Source organism: Passer montanus, unplaced genomic scaffold (genome assembly GCF_014805655.1).
Source record: "Passer montanus isolate IOZ18808 unplaced genomic scaffold, ASM1480565v1 scaffold18, whole genome shotgun sequence".
Classification (NCBI taxonomy): domain Eukaryota; kingdom Metazoa; phylum Chordata; class Aves; order Passeriformes; family Passeridae; genus Passer; species Passer montanus.
The window spans coordinates 17,213,249-17,238,201 of record NW_024365381.1 but is presented as its reverse complement, the minus strand read 5'-3'; the positions used below and the strand labels follow the sequence as shown (position 1 = coordinate 17,238,201).

The 24,953-nt window shown below is 46.9% G+C and overlaps 1 protein-coding gene across 4 annotated transcripts in view; it reads right to left on the bottom strand.

The window, feature by feature from the left end:
• Positions 1-18,873: 18,873 nt before the first annotated feature.
• The window catches only part of IFT43 (intraflagellar transport 43), a 44,113-nt gene continuing 38,033 nt past the window's right edge, over positions 18,874-24,953 (bottom strand). For 3 of the 4 annotated variants that reach the window (XM_039705514.1, XM_039705515.1, XM_039705516.1), the window contains 4 exons: positions 22,998-23,070; positions 21,504-21,579; positions 21,102-21,164; positions 18,874-20,328 (listed from right to left, as the gene is read on the bottom strand). In XM_039705514.1, coding sequence (XP_039561448.1) covers positions 20,218-20,328; positions 21,102-21,164; positions 21,504-21,579; positions 22,998-23,070 — 323 coding nt within the window. In that variant the 3' untranslated portion in view covers positions 18,874-20,217. The remainder of the gene's footprint in view (positions 20,329-21,101; positions 21,165-21,503; positions 21,580-22,997; positions 23,071-24,953) is intronic. The other variant, XM_039705517.1, reaches the window with a different exon arrangement.

Below are 24,953 nucleotides of genomic sequence, written 5' to 3'. Positions count from 1 at the left end.
GGGACACACAAGCTCAACATGCAGCAGGGCTGAGGTGGAAGCCACACAAAGTCTACTTGCACACTCCAAAGGCTGCTTTTGGCATATCCAGTGCCTGCAAGGCCAGGCTAGCTACTGCCTGCTAGGAGTCTGGTTACAGGCTGGGTAACTCTTGCCCTTGACAAAATCACCCTGCAGAACTACTGCAGGAGTTCTGATGCTGTGGCATTGCCTGCACCATAGTGATGGCTGTTCCATATCTCTCCATATGGAAAAGCAAACATTATAGAAGCAAATTTTCCTCCTATGTTGCAAAAGCAGTTGATACTTCATTCATCACAGTGCTGGGCCCAGGCCCTCACATCAAAGGGAAGTGCTTGTGTCTCAAGTCACCACGCTGTGGCTCATTGCCTGCCACTGAACAGTTCATGGAAGTCAAGCCACAGTGTGCAGACCAAAGTGTTTCTCATAAAAGTGGATACTCTGGCTCCTTGAGAAGGCCTTGTACTCCAAGCCTGCAAAATGAGAATGTGGTTCACCAGTGTTGCAATGAAGTGAGACATGGGAAAGCGGGCAACAATGATCCAAAAATTTTAGCACCAGCCACACAGTTTGCCTCCTTCCACTGCTGCCAACTCCAAACAACATCAATATTTTCCTGGTGGTGCTTTTTGCTGGGATGCTGGAGGACTTTGTAGCACCCATCAAGCACACAGGAGTTGCAGAGGCATGAGAACAGAAGGGCAAGCTGAGACACTGCTGACAGCCTGTCCAGAGTGTGAGGAGTCAGGCAAGGACCAGCTCTTCACTAAACCCTAGAAAGCTCAGACCATGGTTTTGCCAAATCACTTCTTGAGCCTGGGTGGGCTGACCGAGGGTAAAGGGCTATCGATGCCACCCAGCTGAAGAGCCCTGAAGTGCTGGGAGAAGATGAGGGCTTGGGAGAGCTCATCAGCAGAAGACTGATCCCAGACAGAGGCACTCCAGAGAAACTAAGCCAAGGAGAACTCAGCCCTATGAATTCCTGGGCTTGCATGCTCTACAGGGCTGTGACATGCCAAGAAGCAGATAAAGAAATTATTCTGAGCAAATATATTTTTCTCCCATTCGCCTGCAGACAAGCACATACAGATAAAGAGAGACCTCTAGTGATGCTGGAGGGACTCTGCCTGTCCTCCCTCTCTGAGCATCCCTCACAGCCAGAAACAAATGTCTTCATTGCTCTGAGTAGTGCAGTAATAGTCTTCTTCCAGAATATGAGAAAAACACAGGCTTATCACAATAATATCTACTCATCCATGGAGGAGGTGGAAAAGTGGTATTCAAATTCAGGAGAATGATTATGCCAGACTTGTGGAGTTCAGAAAAACTGACAAAGGCATGGGCTCAGGTCTTGCTCACAACCTGCCTCTCCAGTTGCAGCTATCTGAGCTCCAGAGTGATCCTGGGATCAGGCATATGATTCAGCATGGGGGGAATGGATTATTACCAGTGCTGGGAAATGATGTTCACCTTGGTGGCCATGTGGAACACGTGCCTGAAATTTACATTCAGGCAGGAACCTCAGGGGCTGAAGCTCAGTGTGGACAGAGGCAGCAGCAAGGAACAGCAGGTCCCTGTCTGAGCCCAGCCATACCAGGAGATGTCATATCCCCTTGCACAACCCTGACAACTGCAGCATCTTGCACTCAGCTGCAGGAAGATGTGATTTTAGTTCTTGCTGAATTCAGCCTCAAAAACCCCAGTGTCCAGATGAGAACAGAAAGGATGGTGGAGTGTGCATAAGGACATGCTCATGATGAGCATCCCATGCCAGCACAGGGAGAAGGCAAGCTATTCAACTTCCCAACTCTTTGCACCAAGGGCTGGACACAGAGCCAAGAAAAGTGTTTGTTTATTCAGATATACAACTAGTGCATAAAACTTTCCAGGTATGAGAAAGGCTTGAAAGAAAACATGAGGAAAAGAGCCAAATGCAGGGGCAGACTTGGCTAAGGCAGAGGCACAGCAATTGTGCTATGCAATGTCACAAAACAGATATGTAGAGCTGTCCTGTTGCTCTCAAACCCATGGCAAGAAAAGAAATCAAGGGCCCCTGCCAGCCAGGAGAGAAGGTCTCTCTTGCTGCTCCTGCCACCTTCTCCGCAGCTCTGAGCTGCCATTACTCAATTAGCAGCTGCTGTAGTACCTTCCTTGCGCTCAGCAGTCTCTCCTTTTGCCCAGCCAGCACGTAAATCAAAAAGCAGCAGCTCTTTCCCTGGGCTTTCTTTTTCTTGTGCTAGCCCAAGCCTTGGTGACCTCCCATTGAGAGGGGCAGTCATATTTTGCTGGAAAGCTTTATTTTCTGTGCTGCATGAAGAGTAATTGTGGAGGGGAGGGAGAGTGTGAGCACAAGAAAGCATGTACACTGCCAGCCAGGCCGATGTCCTTCTCCCACAAGGTCATGGATCCATTTTAGCTCAAAGAATAATAATAATAAAGCCTCATAGAAGCAAGGGATTCATAAAACAAAACATGAGCTGGACATTTGGCAGCAGCTGCCCACAGAGTGGGAAGCACACATTTGAGTTTGGAGGTACAAAAGCACTCAGATTTCCGGGAGCTGGCAGGGTTTGTGATAAGGTGTCCATGTGTGTATGCAGAGGGAGCTGGCACAACCTCACTTTCTCCTTCCCTGCATACTTCATTGGTGGCAATTCAGACAGTGCAGCAGAGTGCAGAGGTGCATTCAGACTGAGGAGCACAGCTGACCCGAACAAGAACAAGTGGCAGGTGGGAACAGCCTGTGGGGTGAGCCCCCCTTCTGCCCTGCTGCATCCCACCATTCTTCCCCACACAGCACAAATGCAGCTTTCTGACAACTGTGTGGGACACTTGCACTGAACATTTCTCTTCCCTGTTTAGAGAATAAACATGAGGCACAGAACAGAACAACTTACACCTAAGACAGAAGAGCCTCCTCTGTGAGAATTCAGAAAACGTGGAGGATTTGCAAGTGTTCTGATGAAATCCCAACAGGCATGTGAATATTTCTGAGTGACAAATAAAGCCCTGAGGACCAAATTCAAGACTTTTTAAGAAAAACAATGGCAGTACATTTCCTTTTGCTTCATATATAGTGAGCTCTAATAACAAGTACTATTTCTATCTTGTAACAGGCATGCATGACACTTTCCTGACTGCAAAGGACATCTCTTGCTCATTTCAAGTATATCAGAACAGAGATGTCTAGATCAAATGCAAAGGGAGCTGGGGTGAGTTAAGATGACCTGGTACTTTGGTGGAGTCAATTATTTAAGAAACTATGGGTTAACAAAAATACTCAATAGGTTAGAAATTCAGGTAGCGTTGAAAGATAAGATCCGCTTCTTCCAGATAGGTGTTCTTACTTTAAAAAGCCCTACAGTTAACTGGGGAAGTTGAAGGCAGGATCTGAGCAGTTAGGGGGAATTTCTGTGTTTACTGCTCAGAGTGCAGAGGATTATACCATTGCCCACAACTGTCTAGACTGTAAGTGGCTTCTGCCCATCAGCATCTCCAGGCTACAGGGAACAAACAAAACTGGAAGATCAAAAAGGAATGGAAACTGAGGAAAAGTCAGAAATGCTTTTCTAAAAGAAAATCAGCCATCCTCAGCCTACTAAAAATCTCTGAATATAATTGTGAGAAAATAGATTACTTACCATTACTTGGACTTCCAAAAAAACCTGTGATGAAGCTAAGCCAGGACAAGGTAAAAGTGACAAAGAAATTCTGGCACGAGATCATAGCCAAGGATGATCCCAGCCCAGACCTCACCGATCAAGGCATGGTCCTGCAGAACTGGAGGGGTGCTCAGAGGTAAAGCTGTGCTGGTTACAGGGCCCACCCATGGGCCTAGCGTGGCAAAGTGATGAAGCAGGCCCAGGGTTCATGCAGGGAGTCCCATCAGGAGCAGCAAGAGCTGGGGCTGAAGACACTGCTGCAGCCTAGGGCTGAGGTCAGGAAATGAGGCCAAGCTAGAGAGAGGCAGAACTACAGCACAGCTCAGGAGGGTGATGAGTGGCCCAAGCTGAGCTTAAATGAAGCTCCTGGGTGTGGGTCTCAGGTGAGACCAGGGCAATTAAGGCTTATTGGTGCCATCAGAACCTTGTGAGTTTTGCCTAACATGCAGACCCCCTTTACATGGGATGGGATTATACACACAAGGAGTTTATGTGCAATTTCCCTGCTCTAACTGGTCTGAGTGACAGCCTTCCTTACATATTCTTGTAACATCTGTCTGCCTGCAGTCATCATGGGGAACATGTGTAACATGTGTTTGCACCCCTCAGGAAAGGATTTAGCACTAACTAGGCAACAGCATTAGGGAAAAAAAAAGTAAAACCCAAATTGCATTAAAAATTACATAAATGCATTGCATTTGTTCCTGTAACATCTGTCTGCCTGCAGTCATCACGGGGAACATGTGTAACATGTGTTTGCATCCCTCAGGAGATTTAGCACTATCTAGGCAACAGCATTAGGGGAAAAAAAAAGTAAAACCCAAATTGCATTAAAAATTACATAAATGCATTGCATTTCTATTTCTCCTAAAGAATAAAACAAAACATGGGTATGTAATGGGAATACCTCATATTACAGTGCATAACTAGCCTCTAGCAGTTACCAGTGGTACATGGAGGATATAAGCCCAGGATTTTAAAGACAACAAGTAATTTGTGAACCTTTCTGGTCAAGGACATGTGGCAACTGCTAAACACCTTGGAAGGAGGGAAACAGTAATCTCCAGGTGGCTTAGCCCCTAATTGTCCATTATAGTGTTTCCTGGCCTTTTTATCCTGAAGTATTCAATTGTGGCCACTCTAAGCACTGGGGACAAACGTCAGTTCTCTCTGCCTGAGTAATTCCCATGATAAGGGAGTGCTTTTTTCTCCAGTCCTCCAAAAGGTGCTGTGGGATGAAAAAATAAAGTGTATTTACTGTCCTGAGGAATGGGCTGTGCAGAGAGAAAAGAGCATGAAAGCAGGCAGGCAGCCGGGAACAGTGATCAGCAGAGAGGGCAAAGGCAGCACAGGGGCTCATAAATATGTTTTGCTGTTATTTTGGAATGGCAAAGACATGTCCTTGTAGGAGCAAAACCATACAGATTGCTTTATTATTTTCAGTCCAATGAAATGAGCTGGAGTAGGGGGAGAAGTGGGGCAAACAGCAGGCAGCAACAACAGGGATGGGGGGGATCTGTACAATGAGGGATGGTACCTTGTGCTTGGGACTGTGCAACCCCCACTCCCAAACCTGCCAAGCTGGGTGATGCTTTGTGAGCTCAGTGTGATCAGACCAACTGGGGGCCAATCTTCACAGTCATGCAGCCCTGCTGGTGCCTGGATGGAGCCAGGAAACAGGGCCCCTTTGGCTCACTGCAGGAGGCTGCATGGAGCCTCCAGCTCCTGCTGCTTCTTCACAGCATTGGGATCATGCCTCTCCCTGCCCCTTCCCTGCTCCACCCTGTTCCTCTTCCTTGCGCGAAGAGCAATGAGAGCCTGTGTCCTCCCGATACATCTATCCCATGGGATTGGAAGGAAGCAGCATGGTGACTGCCTTGCCTGTAGGCACATTGGTCACTTATACTGCATTTAGTGACTAACATATTTGATGTAGGAGCCTTTGCATGCTCCCCCCACCCCTCATCTCCTTTCACCATCTGTCTGTTTGTTGAGAAATCTGTTCCAGCTGACCTCGAGCTGACCAGCGCTTCCCTCTTCCCTCCATCCTGCCACAGGCTCCTCCAGACGTTCCCAGCTCAGCTCATGGGCTTTTAGCTGACTATGCAAATGTCACCCAGCCAGCTGGTGTCTGCCTCCCAGAAACACATGTTCAAAGGCCCCCTGGACAGCCAGGCGGGAGAGGGGGCAAGTCCCTGTGCCCCAGCCCAGGGGCTGCCCAGAGAAAGTTATTTAGCCAGGAATTATTCAACAAACAGATGGGAAGAGGAAAGGAAGGTCAGGGAACACAGAAAATAAGACTCTGGTGCATTTGTGTCAATGTGTGTAGGTGTGGGTGTATGGGGTTCCCAGGTGAGTGTGTGGGAAGTGCAGATGTAATCCCCTGTGTGGGGATGGGTAGTGATGGAAGGGGTGTGTGAGAAAGATGTACAGGAAAGATGTTTTCAACAGCTTTGTGGCCTCCTCCTCCTAATGACATCTTCTGCAACACACAAAAGGAGCTCTAACAGAATAGCATAAAGGAGACACAGCTGTCAGAGGGCCAAACAGCAGGTCCAGGAAAACTGCCTCCCAAAAGCATTACTAAAACAAGGCAAGGCCTGGAGGGCTCATTTCTTCTTCAAGATCTGTCTTTTCTCTATCACCTAACGTGTGACCACCCACCTCAGATCTCGCATTCTCCGTTGAGGAAGAGTGTGGAGATGCCAAAACCTGAAGATTTGAGTCTGAACCAAGGAGAAAAGAGAGTGGTAAGGCAGTATTGCCACAGCATCTCTCCATGGCTGATGACACTGTAGCACATGTCCAGCCAGAAGGCCAAGCATATGCAGCAGTGCAGCTCACCTGGGTATATTTGCAGGACACTGTCATTTCCTGAAATGGTGGCGAGGAGCAGGATTAATGTGGTGATGCTTGCTAAATCCTTGCCATGTATGAAGTGAGAGGAAGGCTTGGAGAGAGAAGGCCAAAGCATCCACAGTTCCGTGTATGGATCCCCTCAGCTAATTAGGGACATCCCCAGCAGTTCTGCTGCTGCACCCAAAGGCTAATTCAGTCTTATTTTCTCAGGCAGAAGGAAAGGTTGGGTGTCTGCACAGAGCTTGGACACTCTCTCCACCAGTAACTCTTTTCCTTTACCTCTTTCAGGTACTCTCCCTCCTCTGATTCCAGGTGTCTGGGTATTTACTTCTGAGTACTTACTGGCAACATCTGAGCAGGGGGATGCCAAGACATGATTAGCCTTCTGCAAGCTAAATAAAAATCAAGATATTGGCTCTTAAAATTTAACAACCTTCTTCCTTGCAATTACAACTAGCAGAAGCCAAGGTACCTCTCCCCAGCCTAAATTTCTCCTGTCACAACTGCTGCTCTGGCCCTCTGAAAAGGACCCTTTGGGCTCTCTGGGAGAAGGCAGGATGGCAGCTCCAGATGTAGCTGACAGATGATGCTCTTCCTGGCCATAGGCAAGAACTGTGAAATGGTGAGCTGCCAGAAGCAGCTTAAGGAAGAAATGCAGAGTTTGTGTGCAAGGGAAACCATGAGGTTACAGCACCAATACAGAGCATAGGGGAGTTGCTGGACATTGGAGATGTCTCCTTTGTATCCTCAAAAGTGACAATGAAGCCTGTCCCTGAGCCAAGCCTAATGGTAGAGAAAATGTACACTGCATGAAATACACCCAGGCAGTGCTTCTTTCCACTGAAATTAACAGGACACCAACAAAGATAAACAGCTGAGTTTGTTCCCCATAATGGACTAGAAATCTCTGGTAAAGAGATCGACTATTCAAGGATGGAATGGACTGTTTCTGCTTCCATCTGTGTTCATCTCATCTGGATTTAGAGTAGCACCCAGGTTGTCACTGGGTTTTAAAATCACCAAAGTAGAATATATGTGAATGGAAACTGCCATTTCTTAGGTATGTGTTTCCTGTGGTTGGATTTGGCACAAGAAATAAAAGTGTTGCTGGGTTTTTTTACTGAAGAAGAAATTTGGGTTATATTTGCACTACAGTAAGGCTCAACAGAGCCAAAGCTAAGGGAAATCACAGGGCAGATCAGTGGACTATATGATCATAGAACCAGATCATCTTGGTTCTCGTATTTTAGATGACATCATAGGTCTCAACCACCCCAGAGGTTATGGTGGAGGTATCTGACAGGTTTAGCTCCTCCAGGAACAGGGCCTTAGGTTAAGGGGAACCCTGTATTGGATGATGAAGATGCTTCTTCAGAGCAGAAACTTATTAGTGCATACTTGTACACTGTAAGAACAGCTGAATGTCCCTGACCAGTATGAGGCTGAAAGAGAAGGTCTGTATCACCACCCTGCTGTGTCTTCTTTGGGGCCTTCAGCCCAACCTCCATGGTAAGCCCAGCAGAAGCACACCATGATAAGCTGCCAGGAGCATGAGAGAAATAGGCTGTACCAGCTTAGTCTGAAGGGCCATCCCACCCACTATCCTGCCCTAAAAGGCAGACAGGGAACAGAACTGGCTGCAGCAGAAGCAGCGTTGTGCACTTTAATATGAAGGAAAGAGAGACTGCATCCGTCTTCTTCTAGGGCCAAACAAGCATCAACTAAGCACTGCATGAAGCCAAAAAGAACAGAAGTTACCTGCACTCAGCATGCACCTACATTTTTCTCACAGTCTTTGACAGGATCTTGGTGTCTTGTACCACAGTCCTCTCCTGAGCTTTTCTGCAATATTTTTATTACTATGTGGCTTTCCCTGGTAACTCCAATATCCTGAGATCAAAAGTCACTCACCAAACACGTCAAGAAGGAAACCACAAGGCTGCAACCACACAAATGAATTTACAAGGGTGTGGGCTCTGCTGCTGGGGATTTTTCAGCATGGGCAGGCTCCTGGCATAGTGCTGGTGCCCACAAGCTTGTGCCTTCTCAGGCACAGCCTGGCTGAAATTTGTGGGGAGCACAGGCAATATTCCATTTCCCAGAAGCAGAACAGAGAAGGCCTTATTGTGCTGTGGTGGGAGAAATTTGGGACATTTCATCATAAGCCACATCCTACAGCTTGCATTTTCTTGCATAGGCAGAAGCCCATTGAAGGATACCAAAAGGATCCCATTGCAATGGGAAACTCAGAAACTGCAAACCAGTGGAGTGCCCTCTGATGCTCAGAGCTGAGCCAGACTTACTGGGCAAGAGCCAGCACATGGGCCTATAAATCCTCAGCCTAACCATAAGACCAGACCTTGAGCATCCAGTTTAACACGAACCCAAGGAGCCGTTCTCTCTCTCCTAGCTTGGCCTCAGCAAGCGGCCCGAGCCGCGGTGGGAGCGAGCCGGCAGCGCTCCCAGCACCAGCCCAGGCGGGGGGAGAGCGGGCTTCCCACCAGCTCCTCCGTTCCGTGGGAAGGCTGCAAGGCAGAGCGAGGAGGGGGAGTGGGCTGTGTCTTATCTCTCCTCTCCCTTTGTATGTACCTCCTGGTACGATTATTAAACGCAAATTACAAAAGATGTGACCCAAACGATCTTTATTTCTTCTTTCACCGAGCGGTGCCTGCAGGGTCCTGATTCTGAATTCCGTTTCAATTACCGATGCCATTTTAACACAAAGCAGCTTCTGTCTGCAATTACCGGCACTGACGGCGGCGCAGAGGCAGCTCCGGTGGCAGAACACAAAGCCTGGCATCCTCCGCTGTTTAGAAACTTTCATTTGCCATGATTAAAGGCGGCAGACGCGAGAGTTGTCGGGCTGCAGACGCGCACTGTGCGGCACGCTCCTTCCCGGCGCATTCCCTGAGAAACCAGCCCTCAGCACTCACCTCCACGAATCACTCAGGAGAACTTGAACTGGTATTCCAGCCGATATTATGTAGACAAACTGACAGAGTTAACCCATACGCTTTAGCCCAGCAAGGAATCTCTCTGCTTTTACAGCTGGTAAAGTGCTTTTACTGCTGGTAAAGCTGAGCAGCCGGACTGCAGAGCAGAGACACCAGTACAGGATGAGGCACAGGGCGATACAAAGATCAGTATTTTCCTTTTACACTGACGAGCTAAAATACTAGTTAAAAGATTACAAAATACACTACTCACTCACAGCTGAAATGCAGCCTCCTGCAAGTAGAAGGCTAGATGTTCTACATATATTACTGCCACAGATTAACTCAGGGAGAGATGGTGAGGAATCCCAGAGCCAAATGAAACCAGTAACAGGAAACACACACAGCCATCTGAGTTGGCAACTACCTAAGACAAGAGGAGTTGGCAGCTGAAATCCATTGGGTGTGGACCCCACTTTGCATCTTGTTAAACTACTCAGCACCACCTGTACAGCATCTTCTGATTCTCAAGCAAAATTCACAGCAACTGCAGTTTGACAGCTAAAGTCAGACACAATGGAATTCAAAGAGTACATTTCTGTGCAGTAGCTGCACATCGCTCCCTGCCACTGGATCTGAAAGCCCCTGCTCTGCCTCAAGCTGGGCACTGCCTGCATGCTGACCCACAGACAGCCACACACACACCCCCAGATTACCTGGGCCATGGAAAGGCAAGCCGACACCACCTCTTCTTTGCCCCATCATGCAAATTATTTTTTGCTGCTGCATCAGTATATGCAGCTGTACCTCTTTGTCCTTCAGCCTTCTTCAGAAGCTCACCTGGCCTGTGTATGAGGGTCAAGCTTCTTATCTCCTAGATCCTTTCTTTCTGTCCAGCCTCTCCTAATGACATCTGCTTAGTGTCCCCTCGCTCCCTCTCTCCACACCATCCATAATGTACCAAGCATATGGGGCTTTCAAAGACACAGGAAGAACCAATTGCAGGTGCTGATGGCTTGTGAGAGGTGCTGTTCACATTTATTTTGTCACCCTTTTTTTGCCCTTGCCTGTTCCTTGACAGGTGGTCTCTTTTGCTCAGGGGTTTACTTCTCTCTCCTGTAAGTTTGTTTGAACATGAGTGCACAGCTCCAAGCCCTGTGAGCACTCAGCAGCACAATGTGCAAGGTGAGTGTGCAGCCAGGGCAATGCTGCTTCCCAGGGAAGGCCAGGCCATGGACCAGCAGTAGGGAGTATGTGTCTGAGGTGCAGACACAGGGAACACCAACCATGGAGGCCCTGCTCTCAGAGATTACATGGTGCTCAGCCAGAGCTGCCAGCCCAGGAAGAGAGACCCTCAGGAATCATCTTTCCCTTTAAATCCATTCCAAAGCTTGTATGGATGGAACAAATCTTGAAACTCTTGGCCACAAAATATGATTAAGTAGGTGGTGTGTAGGCCAGGCAGGTTGTTCGCACCCCTTAGTGGCACAACCCCCATTTTCCAACAAGTCCCTGGAGACCCTTGGGCTGCATGGCCCCGTGGGAAATGAAAAAAAGACACTAAATCCCACAACTCCTAAAGACAGTGCTGGAAAAGTCTCTGCCACAGTGGTGGCAGTGTCCAATTCCCACAGGACTTCCCAATCCCACGCTGTATCAGGACAGCCAATTTTGCAAGGGCCCAGCCAAGCTGCTGTCCCCAGAAGGCGGCAGAGGGTGAAGAGAGGGCAATTTACAGCCCTGGTTATTGAGTGGTGTGTGAGTCGTTTGTCACACTGAGCCCTGGCACCTTGTTCTACCTGTGTTGTGTGTGTTTTATTGGTGTTGAGCAGAGGGAGGCTGGAGCAGAGGGAAGTCTGGGAGGAAAGGCACTCAAGTGAAAAATGAACTGAGCCAAACAGGATTGAGAGAGAGAGAGAGAGAAAGAGAGATGCAGGGGAAGGGGGTGAAAGAGGCCATATTATAAAACACAAGACAAATGTGCCCACTGGCAGCAGGGTGAGGGAGAGAGGGAGAGAGAAGAAATGAGGGGGAGCAGGGGAGGAAAAAAAGAGAATAAAGACACTGCCTTGTAGCCAGCACTGTCCTAGAGGGATCAGGGATGCACGTGTAGTCAGAAAAATAATTCTCAGTTTAACAAAGCCAGAAGGTGGGGGGGGGAATGGAGGAAAGCTACAGATCCAAACAGAAAGTGCCCCAGGGTGTCCAATCTGCTGGGTTAAAAAAAAATTTAAAATTATATATATTTTTTAAGAAATTGCTGCTTCCCCCTCCTTTCTCCACTGGGGAGCTGGCTCCTTCCCTGTTCCCCCAGCCACCACCACCAAAAGGAATGGGACCAGAGAGAGAGCAGAAGGTCTGTTTAGAATTTCACATCCCTTCTATCCTGCTCCCTCAGTGCTAAACTTTCAAGACAAAAATCATAAAACGAGGTGCTTTGTTGGTGAGGCAGATTTAGAGATCTTCCTGTTAGAAACAAGAAAGGGAAGAGAGAGACAGAGAGTGAGACAGAGCGATAGCTAGATGGAGGGGTGGCTTTGTGCTTGCAACAACCCACCAAAGGTGCATTTTTAATTAAATTTATACAAAATGTGTCAGTTTTATCTCTGTGTTTCAAACCTGACTCTTTTCTATCAAAGTAAAGTATTGATCTTCACTGCCCCGAAGCTACCTGACTGAATTAAACAGAATAAATAGAAGAAGGACTGAAAGGGCTTAGAAACAACTGCAGAGAGGCGAATGTTTAATGGCTCCACAGTCATTTGCTGCAATTAAAAAACAAAACCGTTTAGAGGGGCTGTTAACACCTTGAAGTCTGAAAATCCTCACTTCAAAAAAGCCCCAAAACAGCTTCCAGGCAAAACATTTTAATTGCCATAAATACTTCCAACCCCAGCCATCACTGGCGCATGTGCATGTTATACTGATAGACAAACAGATCCCTGGGCCCAACCAGACAGAACCTGCTCAGCTGGTGAGATGTAGGTGTGCTCTATATGGCACGGGGACACCCTCCACCCAAGGAAAGGCCTGTATCCAGTATGACACAGATAGAAGTCCACTTTAGGAAAACAGAAAACCTGTTTATCTGACAAGATGGATGTTTTAGACCCATACAACTATTCCAGGTATATCTGAGTAATGTGACATTGCCTTTACTGGACAAATATTCTCCAAACTCCATACTGTCATGCATAGGTATCTTACAGAGCTCTCTCTTTGCCTGTTTTATGTCACAAGAAGCAGTCACAGACAGTGCCACAACCAGTCTCACTTCATTAAGAACTATGCTGGGGCTGGGATACCCTCTGACCAGAGCATACAGGCCCTGGAACAGGCAGGGCCCATAGTTTTGTTAAAGGCTTTTGAGCACCATGTGTGACTTAAGAAACTGAGCAAACAACCAAACAAAAAACCCCACTGCATTTGCTTGGTTAATCTTAAGGCAGTGTGCCACTGTATGATTTACCAAAGCCTTACTGAATGGTCTGTGCATCTCTCAGCATGGAGATCTTCCATCCCTACTTTATGGTCATCCTCTACTGAGCTCAGCAGAACTTTCTCTGTAGAGAGAGACATCAGCAGGCTGAAGAGCCTTAGTGGCTTCAGACTTCCAGAGTTTGCACTGGAAAATAGTCAGGCTCATTTACAACTCATCCCTTTTCCTGGCTGTTTCTGGGATAAGCAGAGCAGCCTTATGGTAGAAAGCAGTTTTTGCAGGACATGATTACAGTTTCCTATCTTAGGAGGCATACTACCAGGTGGGCAGTGTGCTGGTGCTGTTCCTGGGGAAGATGTTTTGTACAGAGACTATAAAGATTTACTTTGTGTTTAAGAATCTGGAAGGAGATCCATAGCCTGAAACCAGCTCTTGGCTGAAAATCAAAATGAACAAATATACTGGCCTTGTGCATAATTTCAGTTAGCAAAGTAATGTGGCTGTGAAACTGGATGCATGCTCAGAGGTGCTGGATTCAGTTCCTAGCTGTATCACAGTCTCACTGTGGGACCCTGGAGAACTTGAATTATCAGCCTACAATTCTGGTCCCTCTGTAATAAATGAAGAACAGCCAATCCCCTATGCACAGGGACACACAGGATCTTAAGTCTTGGGAACTACGGGTTTGAAAGCCATGGAAATGAGTAAGAGTATCTCTGTGGGGCACAGAGCAATACAGAGGCCAGTACTAGAGAGGCTTTAAAGGAAGTCACTCAGGTCCTAAAGAGGACTCACAGCACTCAGTAGGGCAAATCTAGGCTGTTTCTTGGATGAGTTAGATGGGGTTTGCTGTCTGGACTAGCTGTGCATGAGTTCAGGTACAGCTACCATAGCCTATTATTGCCCATTTATTTGTGAGGTTGATTCACCAAGCCTACAGCTGTCCGCACATATGACCTCACAGGCCACAGGGAGCCCAATTTGGCTTTGGAATTCCAGGCACTCAGAAGGTTGCTTGAACTGGATCAAATTCTTTGGCAATTTCCCAAGGCATTTTCCTGGCTTTGTGTTCTGCTGATCAGGATAATGATCAGAGCAGGACTTCAGTCTATCACATGGACAGCTGTGATAGACTGAAGTCTATCTCTTTTGGCTGATTCGAAATGTTCCACAACACCAAATGACAGTGTCCCTCATCATTTCAGGGCCAAAAACCATCCTGAGAATTTTCCTTACTTGGATCCAAAAAATGAGTGATTTTTGCTGAAGGAGCAGGGTCAGATAATAAAAGCTGATCAATTAACATTGATATCAGTTTAGGCAAGTGAATCCTGCATGTCCTCATCTTCCAAAGATTTTGTTCAACATTAAGTAATGATGAAGAGATTTTCTGTAAGCAGCAGGACATTTCACGTAGAAGCAACAGCATAAATGCCACCATACACAATTCTTGCCTGTGACTGCTAGAGAATCACATATTTTTAAATGATCTGTGAAGCCACATACATGGGTTTGTACTGGGGCAGCTCCATCACCAACATCTGAACTGCAGGTTAAGGTTCATCCCAGTCAGCTGCAATACTCACAAGCAACAGAAGCACAGGGACAGAAGCCAGCATGGCTCTGCTTGACAGGATTTCAAAGCTACACTCTCACTTGAGCATCAGGAAGTTCTGCCCTATACCCTTCCTGGGCCCACAGCCTCTGGGGTGAAACAGCCCTACAAATCTGAGCCAGCTGCCATATTCCGTAGCAGAGGGTACATACGCATTCAGTCAACCTGCAACGTGAGCATCTCAAATGAAGCGTTTGAGAGCCAAAGAATTGGCCTGTTTAGCACTAAGGTTGAATACTCCTGCTGCTTATGGCCAAGCTCCTGCTGCTGCACTTCAGAGCGTTTTGCTTTGTTACGGACCCCTGATTAACACTTTCTAAGCATTTCAGCCCACACTCCAGTCACTTTGCAGATTGCAATGAATGCAGATTTGAGTTTATGGGTTCATAAAAGTGTGAATTAGCACAACAATTTTCTCCCAGCCTATTTGCAAAGCTCTTCCTTGAGTGACCTGTCCCTACAGACATCACAAATATTTCAACTCAAGCAAACTGCTCAGTGAGGCATTTTTAAGAGACTAGAATGAGATTGGTGGCCCCAGGAAGCAATGCCTGTGGAAGCACAAAGCAGGAGCATCACTGTGAAGACCAGCACTTGCATCTTCTGGCAGCACTATAAAGCATTGAGAAACAAATTCCTCTAGCCCCTGTAGGAACTGCAGTGATCCCAGCAGCTCTGGCCACTCATACAGGCCACTCACACTGGCTCTGGGCCTGGCCTTGCTATTGCCATCCATGCTAAAGAGAGAGAGGGGAACAGACCTCCCTTGTTTGTGTTGCACTGGTGCAATGTAGTCACATAGCCCTGCATCAATACATTGGTTCAGACACAAGAGACCCCAAAATAAGCACCTCACAATGACCCAGTGCTGTGTTCTCACAACACATGTGCCTCAATCTCTTCTAGCCTCTACTCTGACATCCCATATCTCTGGGCTGTGGAAAACACTGTCACCCAGTAATCTGCCCCTTTTCCTGCTCCCTCCATATCACTGGTGTGATCAGTCCTATCTCTGCATGGAGGAGGGGCTGGCTCACCAAATTTCTTTAATTAAAAGAAAAAGGATCAGGTTTATTTCAGATAAGCAGGCAGGATTAAAATAGACAGAAAGAATAGACAAGGGGCAGCTGTCAGCACTCCAGCTGATCCAGTGTGATTATTAATAACGATAAGCAGGAGAAGAGGGCTAATAAAAGGATAATGAAGTGGTCCTGAAAGTGACAGGAGATGGAGCCTGATAAGAGAGCCCATGGCATGAAGCTGTTGTGGCCCCAGTGAGGTCTGTGCAGAGCAGCCTGCTGGGGCAGATGCAAGTAACAGGGCACAAGGAGGAAATGTTTCATCTCCCCAGGGATCATGGCAGAGGGATTAGCGGGCTCAGGAACTCTGGACGTCCATGCCACACAGCTTTCATGACTGAATCAATCAGGGTCCTTCCTAGCCAACCTAGCAGGTCACACCCCTGGATAAAGCATGGCCCTGAGAGGACTGGTCTCACCAGGGCACCCAGTTGTGAATCCCCCCTGTTGCCCTGCCTTGGCCCTCACTCGGCACAGCACCATCCCTGCACAGCCCAGGACTGGAGCACCACATTTCAAAAGGGAGCACAAGTGGGGAAGCTGCAAGGAGCAGTTGCTGGAAGAGCACGTAGGCAGCATGGGGCATCTCTGCTCTGCCTGGGGATCACCCACGACTCCAGTTTCTCCTGGCTCTGTCAGCTCTCCAGGCCATGAAAGCGTCCTGTATCTCTGGCAGCTGTCCAAAAAGGTGGAAGGATGTGGCTGCAGAAAGAGCAGCCTGGAGGGCTGGCTCTGGATGCCCTTTCCTGAGGGAGAGCTCATGGGCAGATCATGAAGCACAGGCAAAGATTACCACAGCACTCTACTAGTGGTCTGGGTCAGTCAAGGGGAAATAAGGTGTGAAAAGTTATTTCCCAGAAGCCATTAAACAGAGAATGAAATCCCATCTAACACCAAATATGTCTGCTCTCTCTCTCAAGGAAAGGATCAAATCATCTGTAAAGATATGGTGGGAAAGAAGGAAGAGGAAAACTCATAGCAAGACACAACAAGTCAGATGGCTGGAGAAGGGAGGTTTTGGGCAGGGAATGCTGTGGGAGGAATTTAGGCTGTTTGGGAAAAACTGGATTAGCTTTCATTCAAAAGCTAATTCAATTCTGGTCTCTTATATCCAAACATCCCCCTCTCCCTCCCCAAGCCTAGAGCATCTCTCCTTCTTCAGAGGCAGAAATCCCGTGTCCCGGGCGGTGACAGCGCCAGGGCAGCGGGCAGGCTGGCAGCTGGGTGTGTTCCGCCGGAGCAGCCACGCCCAGCCCCGGGCACAGCGCTGCGCAAGGCCGGCAGAGCAGCGGGGATACAGGCTCTGGCTCGCACTGCCTGGCGCTCGGCTCCCGCCTCTCCGGGGCACCGCGGCAGATGCTGCGAGCATATGCCATGAATTAATTCCACTTTCCCTGAGATGCTTTGGAGAGAGGAACGGCAGTGCCTTTCCAACTTATTAACATAGGAGCTCCCCCCAACCTCCACTCACTTTATCACACTTAATAAAACAGCCAGCCAGAGTCCCTCTAAGAGGTTCTTTAATGGAAAGTTGCTGGGTCTGGCATTTTTGCAGCTTTTATTTCCTCCACTTTTTCCAGGGTTTCCTAGGCTGTCTCAGCCCCAATATTCTCATCACTGACAAACTGCACTCTAGTGAGGCACCTCCACCAAGAAAGCCTATAAATATCATATGTATTATTACAAGCAAAACCAGAGATTTCTAAAACTGATAGAACCTAGACTTAATTTTTCCTTTAGGCACTTCTTTTACTTTATCTGTGATGAGGCTCACCATTTGCCCAGTACTGCTCTGTTGTGCTCTGAGTCTGCCAGAAGCTATCAACAGGTAGATATTTACACCCATCCAGAATCCTAGCAAGTCCCTGGGCAGACACCTCATGCCAGCTCACTGAGCTCAACATGCTGTTGACACACACATACCTTGACAGGTTTGCAGCTCTTCCTCAGCAATGTAAGTACAGAGCAGAACAAAGCAAGACTGCTCTACATTCAATTGCCACGTTTGAATTGAAGATGAAAAACGCTTGCCAGGTACATGAAAGCCATGTTGGAACTGGGAACCTGAGGTCCTTAATTTCTAAGCCTGATTCTGCCAAAGATTCATTGTGTGGCCCTAAGCACACCACTGTACCTTGCATTACCCCTCTGCAATACAGGGTCTGTGGAGACCAGCAAAGGAATACTACTCTATGCCCTGGCCAGGCACAGCCCAGAGGGCTGATCTGAGTTCCTAGGAACTGGGGACACAGTTCTTACCTCACGTGAGGCTCAACCAGAGCAACTGCTTTGCAGTCTAGAGGGAAAAGTTACACCTGCCATTTCCTCTCCTGCATGCTCTTTCCACAGGACTTGTCAGAACTGTGGGTTCCCGAGGCAGCTTTGTCACAGCCAATACACACTGGTGCATGACAAGCTTGGGCATGAAAAAGCAGCTCATTGTTCCTCTTTAGTAAGGACAGTAACTTGTGTGTGACAGCACCAGGACCTGAGAAAGAAGCAACAGGTCTTACTCATCTTCCCAACACTGCAACTAAAACACAACTGTGGAAGGAAGGTGGGTGGGAACAGCTTACTGGAGAAGGGCCAGGAGCCTGACACCCACCTCCCCTCCTCCAGCTGTGCAAGGAGTGGAAGAGACATGGAAACAAGTCTCAGTCTATTAAGTTTATTGAAGGAAATTAAAGAGACAACCTGATCCCAGTGCACATAAATACTGAAGCAAGGAGAAAATACCTGACAGCATGGCTGTGGAAAGGTGAAAGCAAGCAGGCTCGAGAAACAAAAGATGAAACTCAAAAACTGAGTCTAGAAATAAAGCAGATTTTAAACCATAAGGGCAATAATCTATTAAAAAGTAACCATGAAGGAGTTTTAAATATATTGTCTACCTTTCTAAAACACAAGCAAACCTCAGCCCCCTCTCACAGGACTCTGCCATGGCATATATTATAGCAGGTGAGGCTAAATAATCAAAGATACCTCTTCCTGACATAAAATAGATGAGTTTGGCATTTTTTTTCAAGCCCATCTCTCCAGCTCTATACTCAGGTGTTTGCTGGGTTACCAAGGTCCCAGACTGGGCACAGGACTGGCCCTGCCCAGGGTCCCCAGCTGCCCAAAGCACCCATATTTTTTCCCTCTCAGACCAGCTTGTTGTCTGATTTACTAACCTATTTTAGTTTGCCGAATTAATTTTTTTTTTCCTGGATGTACAAAGCATTCTAAATTCTCTTTGGCCAGGAATCATAAGTGTCACAGAAAAGTAGGTGCCAGCTCAGCTGTGAAGTTTCTGCTCCTACCAAAGCAGGTTTTTCTGCTCAGAGAAAGAGTTTCAGATTATCTTCCATACAATGACCTCCCAAGCTTATGCCTCACTTAGTTTTCTACTTATAGGAGAGATGTTTTGGTTGTAAAAAACTTACAGTTTCCTTAACACAGATAAGTCTCCCATTATTTTTGTGGCCCCAGAGTGGGGCCAACTCCTTTTTTGTTGGTAAAGTTGTTTGGCATGTCAGCTCTCACCTGAAATTCTGCAGAGTAGTGAAATCACAGTGAGCTATTTGACCTGTCCTGCTGTCACAAAAGTGGGAATGCAGTGCTCTGTTAGACCAACCAAACAAGCAAAGAAAAGCAGCACAGCAAGCTTCCTCCCAGCACCTGCACTCCACAGAAGTATATAGCAAGATTCTCCAACAGGGCAAGGCTCTGAAGGACATTGGTTTAGACGTAATGTTACTGTTTCCTGCAAATAATCACCACAGTTCTACAGGGACAAGGTATTAACAGCAAAATGAGTTTTTCTTTATATAGATGACAATAAGAGTGAGTTACTTGGTTCCAAGGAGACACCCACCAGGGAGTTACCTTATTTGAGAGCATCAGGCTCCATTCTTTCATGCACGTGGAATAAACATTTTCTTTGCAAAGTACCCATGCCTGAAGCAATCTCCATTCAGGCTGTGGTTTCATGTGATTGCAAAAGCTAAGTGAGGTTATGCCTGGTCAGAATTTAGCTGGGAAACCTCAAGGTATAAAGAGGGGCTGTAACAAGTGGAAGTTTAATAGGTGGTGCTGCATCCTGAGTCAATACAGAGGTAATGTTCCAAGAGAGAGGTTAAACTAACAAGGAAAGGGTGCTGGATGAAATGTAAATCAGATATCCTGAAAACTTGAGGTGTCTGTTGTGAGGAAGATGGTAACCTGGATGTCCTATGAAAATAAGTCATATCAGCCCAAGCTTCTCTGATAGCCATCAGAGCAAACCACACTCCATTGTATGATGGTCCACTCCAGAGAGGCTGCGTTTCTATAGAGAAAAGATCAACCATTGCAGTTATCTGTAGAGGTGCTACTGAGGTGGAATAAGTAAATATTTACTTTATAAGTAAATATTTTATTGTGTTTAGAATTCTTAATTTCTTTTGAGAAGAAAAATTCTTATTAAAAAATAACCAAAACTTCTCCCAAGAGAATTTTTCTATGAAGCAAGGTCCTATTTATTTTCACGTCTGAAATATATTCTCAAATACAAACAAGTGAATAGAAAATCTAGGTGCTTAACTATTTACAGAAGATGGATGTATGAGACATCTGATGTGTCAGAGCTCTATGGGAGACTGAGGTGGTCCTCCCTCTCCGACTGTCCCAGGTCCCACTCAGTCACTAGTTCTGATGACACCTCTGTGAAGAGATGGTCCCAATCCCAGCTGACATCATCCTACCAAGAGGAAAAAAGACAAACATGCTGAAATGTTACTGTGTTACCCAAATTTCTCTGAACAATGCCAGAACAGCAAAGAGAGAAACCAAAAGGCCCTGACCAGGGAAGTCTCAGATTCAGCTGGCTAGACCAGTAATACTAGCCAGAAAGAAATGTGAATATCTGCTACAATTTTAAAATGTGGACAAAATTATTCATGTTCTAAAATTCCAAAAAGGACGTATTTGTTGACACTTGTTAATATTAGATACTCCCATGCAGGGCACAGAAAGAAGCCCTTCCATTCTTCTCCACTTCTGCTGAAGCATGTGCAGCTCAAAGCTGCAGAAATCCTTTGTTGCAAGGCCTGAGCTCCTGCCCACCCAGTTGTATTGAGGTTGTTCTGTCCCGCTTTAAAAACCCCCTGCCCAAACCCAAAATGCCTTCTGCCTTTGTCCCTCTGTACTTTTCTGCAGAACCACCTGTAGCTCATGGTGGCCACCAAAGGACAAAGCACTGTTTCTGCAGGGGTCTCTGACAGTACCAGGCCTTGCACATTTTCCTGACCAGCTCCTTCATACTGGCCAATCATAGTGATGCCATAAACTCACACCAAGAAAGCACTATCTATCTTAAAAATCACCTGCTGGGGAAGTCAAACCTCCAACAGCTTGGACAAGCTCCTTCTCACATCTCTTCTCTCCCCCACTGACAAGGCTTCCTTTCCTAGTACAGTCTCAGACAAACAAGAAACTTTTACCTTGTTGGTGTTCCACAAAACAAAGACTTACCTCTCGTAGCTCATGCTCTGGAGCCAAAACTTTGGTGAGGAGCTTCAGGTCTACCTCCCCATCCTATGAAAATTCAGAGTTACAGTCTTACAGACATTGGGAAAATGAACACCATCATTTCACCAGATACATTTGTTAGACATTGCCACATTTGCCTCATAAGGGTAACTTTGTCCAGGACAACAGCAAGAACCTCATCTGAGAAATAGATACCACATGCACAATATTTACAGACACAAGTACAAAAGCCATGTTGCAGAGAGGAACAGACTTACAGGGAGACTGCAAGTTCTCTGGATGATAAGGCTGTGTATTTTGTGCAGCTGAGTACCACTGTGGAGGATGACATGAGCCCAGAAGGAGAGGATTCACATTGGCCAGCCCATAGCAAAATCCACTTACCAGAGTCTGGAAGGCAGCATATTTCATTAGATCTTTGTCCAGGTCATGGTAGGTCAGCACTCGGTTCACCTGCACACTGCAGCCAGAAAGGGTCAGAGAACAAGCCAGTGTCAGTGTGGAAGCACATGTGAGGAGAAGGGTGTCATGAACAGTCATCTGGTGACATCTCGAGTGTCCACATCCCCCATGCGGACTCTTGGGATGGATGTACCCAGACAGAAGCACAGCTCAGTCAGCAAATGAACAGTCATTGACAACTCTAAGTACCAGAGCATGCACATGCATAAAAATAGGATGTGGCACAACCATGAACTCCTCAGAGAAACCAGCATGCCAAAACAAGATCCACAGACTAGTTGGGCTAGAAAGAAGAGAAGAACATAGTGAGCATTCAAACAGCCCCAGTGTCTTAGCAAAGGAACCTCTGAGAGCAACACCATACAAGCTAGAGAATAGTAGGGATTTTTGGCTTTTTATGTCTGAGCTGCATCAGAGCTATTAAATATGACTTCCTAAAATGTAGCCTTCCAAGAAAAACATGCTGTAGGGGGGTGATACACTGTGATACACTGGTACCACACCTGCCTTCACAAGTGATCCAACACTATAGAAAAGACTTCTATTAATTTAATTTTCTTGTGTTTGTCCATGAAAATCACTTGTCTTTTCTACTGCAAGAAAACTATGAATACAGGAGGATCTGATCACTTTATTGAAAAAATAAAGAGAGAGCAAAAGAAATTAATTCCAGTGAGAGACACAGTAATTTTAAATTTACTACATAAACTGTCAATTACTTTTGTTAACAGCTATATAATTACAATTATTACTTCTCACTGGTGGGAGAGGCATCTGTGGCCATGGCCAGGCCATCCTACCCCTCCAAGTAAGGATCAACAGAAATCCCAGTCTGTGACCTTGGCAATAGGCCCATTAGAGGAAAGAAGACTTTCCTGGTATGTTTAAGACAAAACGCCAAAAACTTTCATTTCTTAAAACTTTCTGGTCTCTCTTGAGCTGACTCCAAGGCTACTGCAACAGCCCCTTCAAACAACACTTTGAAGATTGTACTTTGCAAATTAACTATGCACTTGAGTAAGAAGAATATCCTGTGGAGGACAAAGCAGCCTACAACCATCAAAATTAAAGTATGTGTGATAATGCATGTGCATTGGAGACATTTGGGGTTATGCAGACAACCTTAAATCAAGAAATTCCCTACTTTTGAGAGTTTGATTTTGCAACATCAAATACATAATTCTAATTTAGGTTTTTTATATAGAGAGAGAATATGCATTATTTGCTTTCTCTGTGTAATAGGAAACAAGAATTTTGCACTGTTCAGCTTGCAGCACTACTGTCACAAAAGACCACACCAAATCCTGCTGAACAGCACTGCTGCTGACATCCAGAGCATGAGTAAGATGGGTTTAATTTCACTAGCCAGTTTGCACTGCTGATGAGAGCCTCAAGAGCACCTGGCAGTGCTCTTACCTGGGGGGAGCTGCCACTTGCATGGCCAGATCTTCCTCCTGGACATCCTCCAAGTCAGGGATCACAGGAATGTCTGCAACAAGAGAAAGCAGCAGCAGTAAGTGGGGAGTGTTGTGCTCTCCTCTCACTGAAGACAAAGGTTCCATTGCTTCACAGATATGAAGCACCCTGTTTCTTATTAGAGGGAAACACAAAACAGTTATTTAGCAATAATTAAAAATATATTGTTTAATGTTTAAACAAGGCAATTAAACTTTGAAGTCTGAGGTCACAAGAAATCTTGCAAGAGGAACAGATTAATCCAGGTAAGGCTCTATAGGCCATGTACTGTGCATCTGAACACAACCTTGAAGCCAAAAGAAGCCCCCTGTACCACTTGCTGCCTATGTTGCCATCATCAACTGACAAGAATTTGTTTGTTATGTGTTATAATTTATTCAGACAGCAGTCATCTAGACTGTTAAAAATGAAACGTGGGGCAGAAACTGAGAGAGTCCACATGTTGAAGGATCTGCTGTTTGGGTATCAGGCTGTGCAGAGGCCTGTGGACCTTCCTCAGGAGGGAAGTGCTAATGGTCTAGCAGATACAAACACTAGGGAACACGTCTGGTGTTTTGTCACAAACCTTTTTCATGACTTCTAGTATCATCCTGGAATGGCTGAAGTTCACTGGGTATTCCCAGTACAAGGAGAATGGCTACTCCAAATAAAAAGGATGCTAGAAACAGAAGAATTGAGGATAGGAGGAAGAACTGAGTGTGCTTTGCATCTTACAAAAGAAGCAAGGCCCTGAAAGCATTGCACAGTCTGTCATTTGATAAAGCACTGCAAAAAGTTAGTGCAAAAAAAGGAGAAAGAGAAGGCAAAGTAACTGGAGGCTCAAAGCAAGAACAGAGTACACCAATACAGAGCTCTCTTAAAGACTCGAGGCTGCAAAGGCTCTCCAGAGACCCCAAGCCCTCGAATCATGGAGAAGCTGGTTTGGCTCAGGGAAAAGGTTCCACTTGCCCAGTAAGCAGGCAGAGCTGGCTCCTTCAGCACTGGAATGAGCAGCCTGCTCCCAGATCTGCCAGCAGCAACGCTACTGCTGGATGGCAGCAGGCAGCTGAGCCTGGCTTTGCCCCGTTTTCCAGCCCAGGCTGAGATGAATATTCAGGAGCTGGAGAGACATTCCCACCTATGGTGCCTGGTGGCAGGGCTCTGGGCAGGGTCTTCCCGAGAAGCCCCCAGTCCGGCCGCCTGTCAGAGCTGCGCAGAGCCTCAGCTGCCCTCCCCTGCTGCACGTCCGCCTGTGCCCCTGCTCGCCGGGCAGGAGGCAGCCCTGGCCCAGCTGCAGCAGGGCACGGGTCAGCCGGGCCCCGGCGCAGTGCCCCGCCGGAGCTGGCCACACAGTGGGATTTCTCGCTAATTGGTTGCCTGAGGAAGGCTGAGCGGGACAGGGGCTGTCACGAGCATGGCCACAGCAAGAGGAGTGACAGCTTGGCCGGCCTCAGCAGAGCCGTGCCTTCTAGCTTCCAAGGAGCAGGTGCCTTTTGAAGAGGTTCTCCAACTGCAGCAAACTTCCCGAAGACATTTAAAGGGAAACTGCAGCAACAGCCCCTAGGCTGTCCGTAAGGCAGAGGAGGCAAGTGCACAGAATGTCTCATCGCTGGCCATTTGGGGCAGATCTCCCCAGCTCTGCTTGTGAGGACAATACCTTGTAGAAGCTGCTATCCCACTGGCTCCTTTCTGCAGAAGCTCCCAGCTCTTGGTAAAACTGGTACCAAAATGCACTTATGGGACAAAAGCATCTCCAGGGACAGACAGACCAACATGCGGAGGCAGCTGGTAAAATCTGCTCAGGGATAATGTGGGAGAAAGTCCCTGTATATAAGCAACAAGGACCAAGGAGGGAACAGACTGTCCAAGGAGGGGAATGAAGCTCTGTGCAGAGGTGCCCTGTTAAGTCCAGGAAAA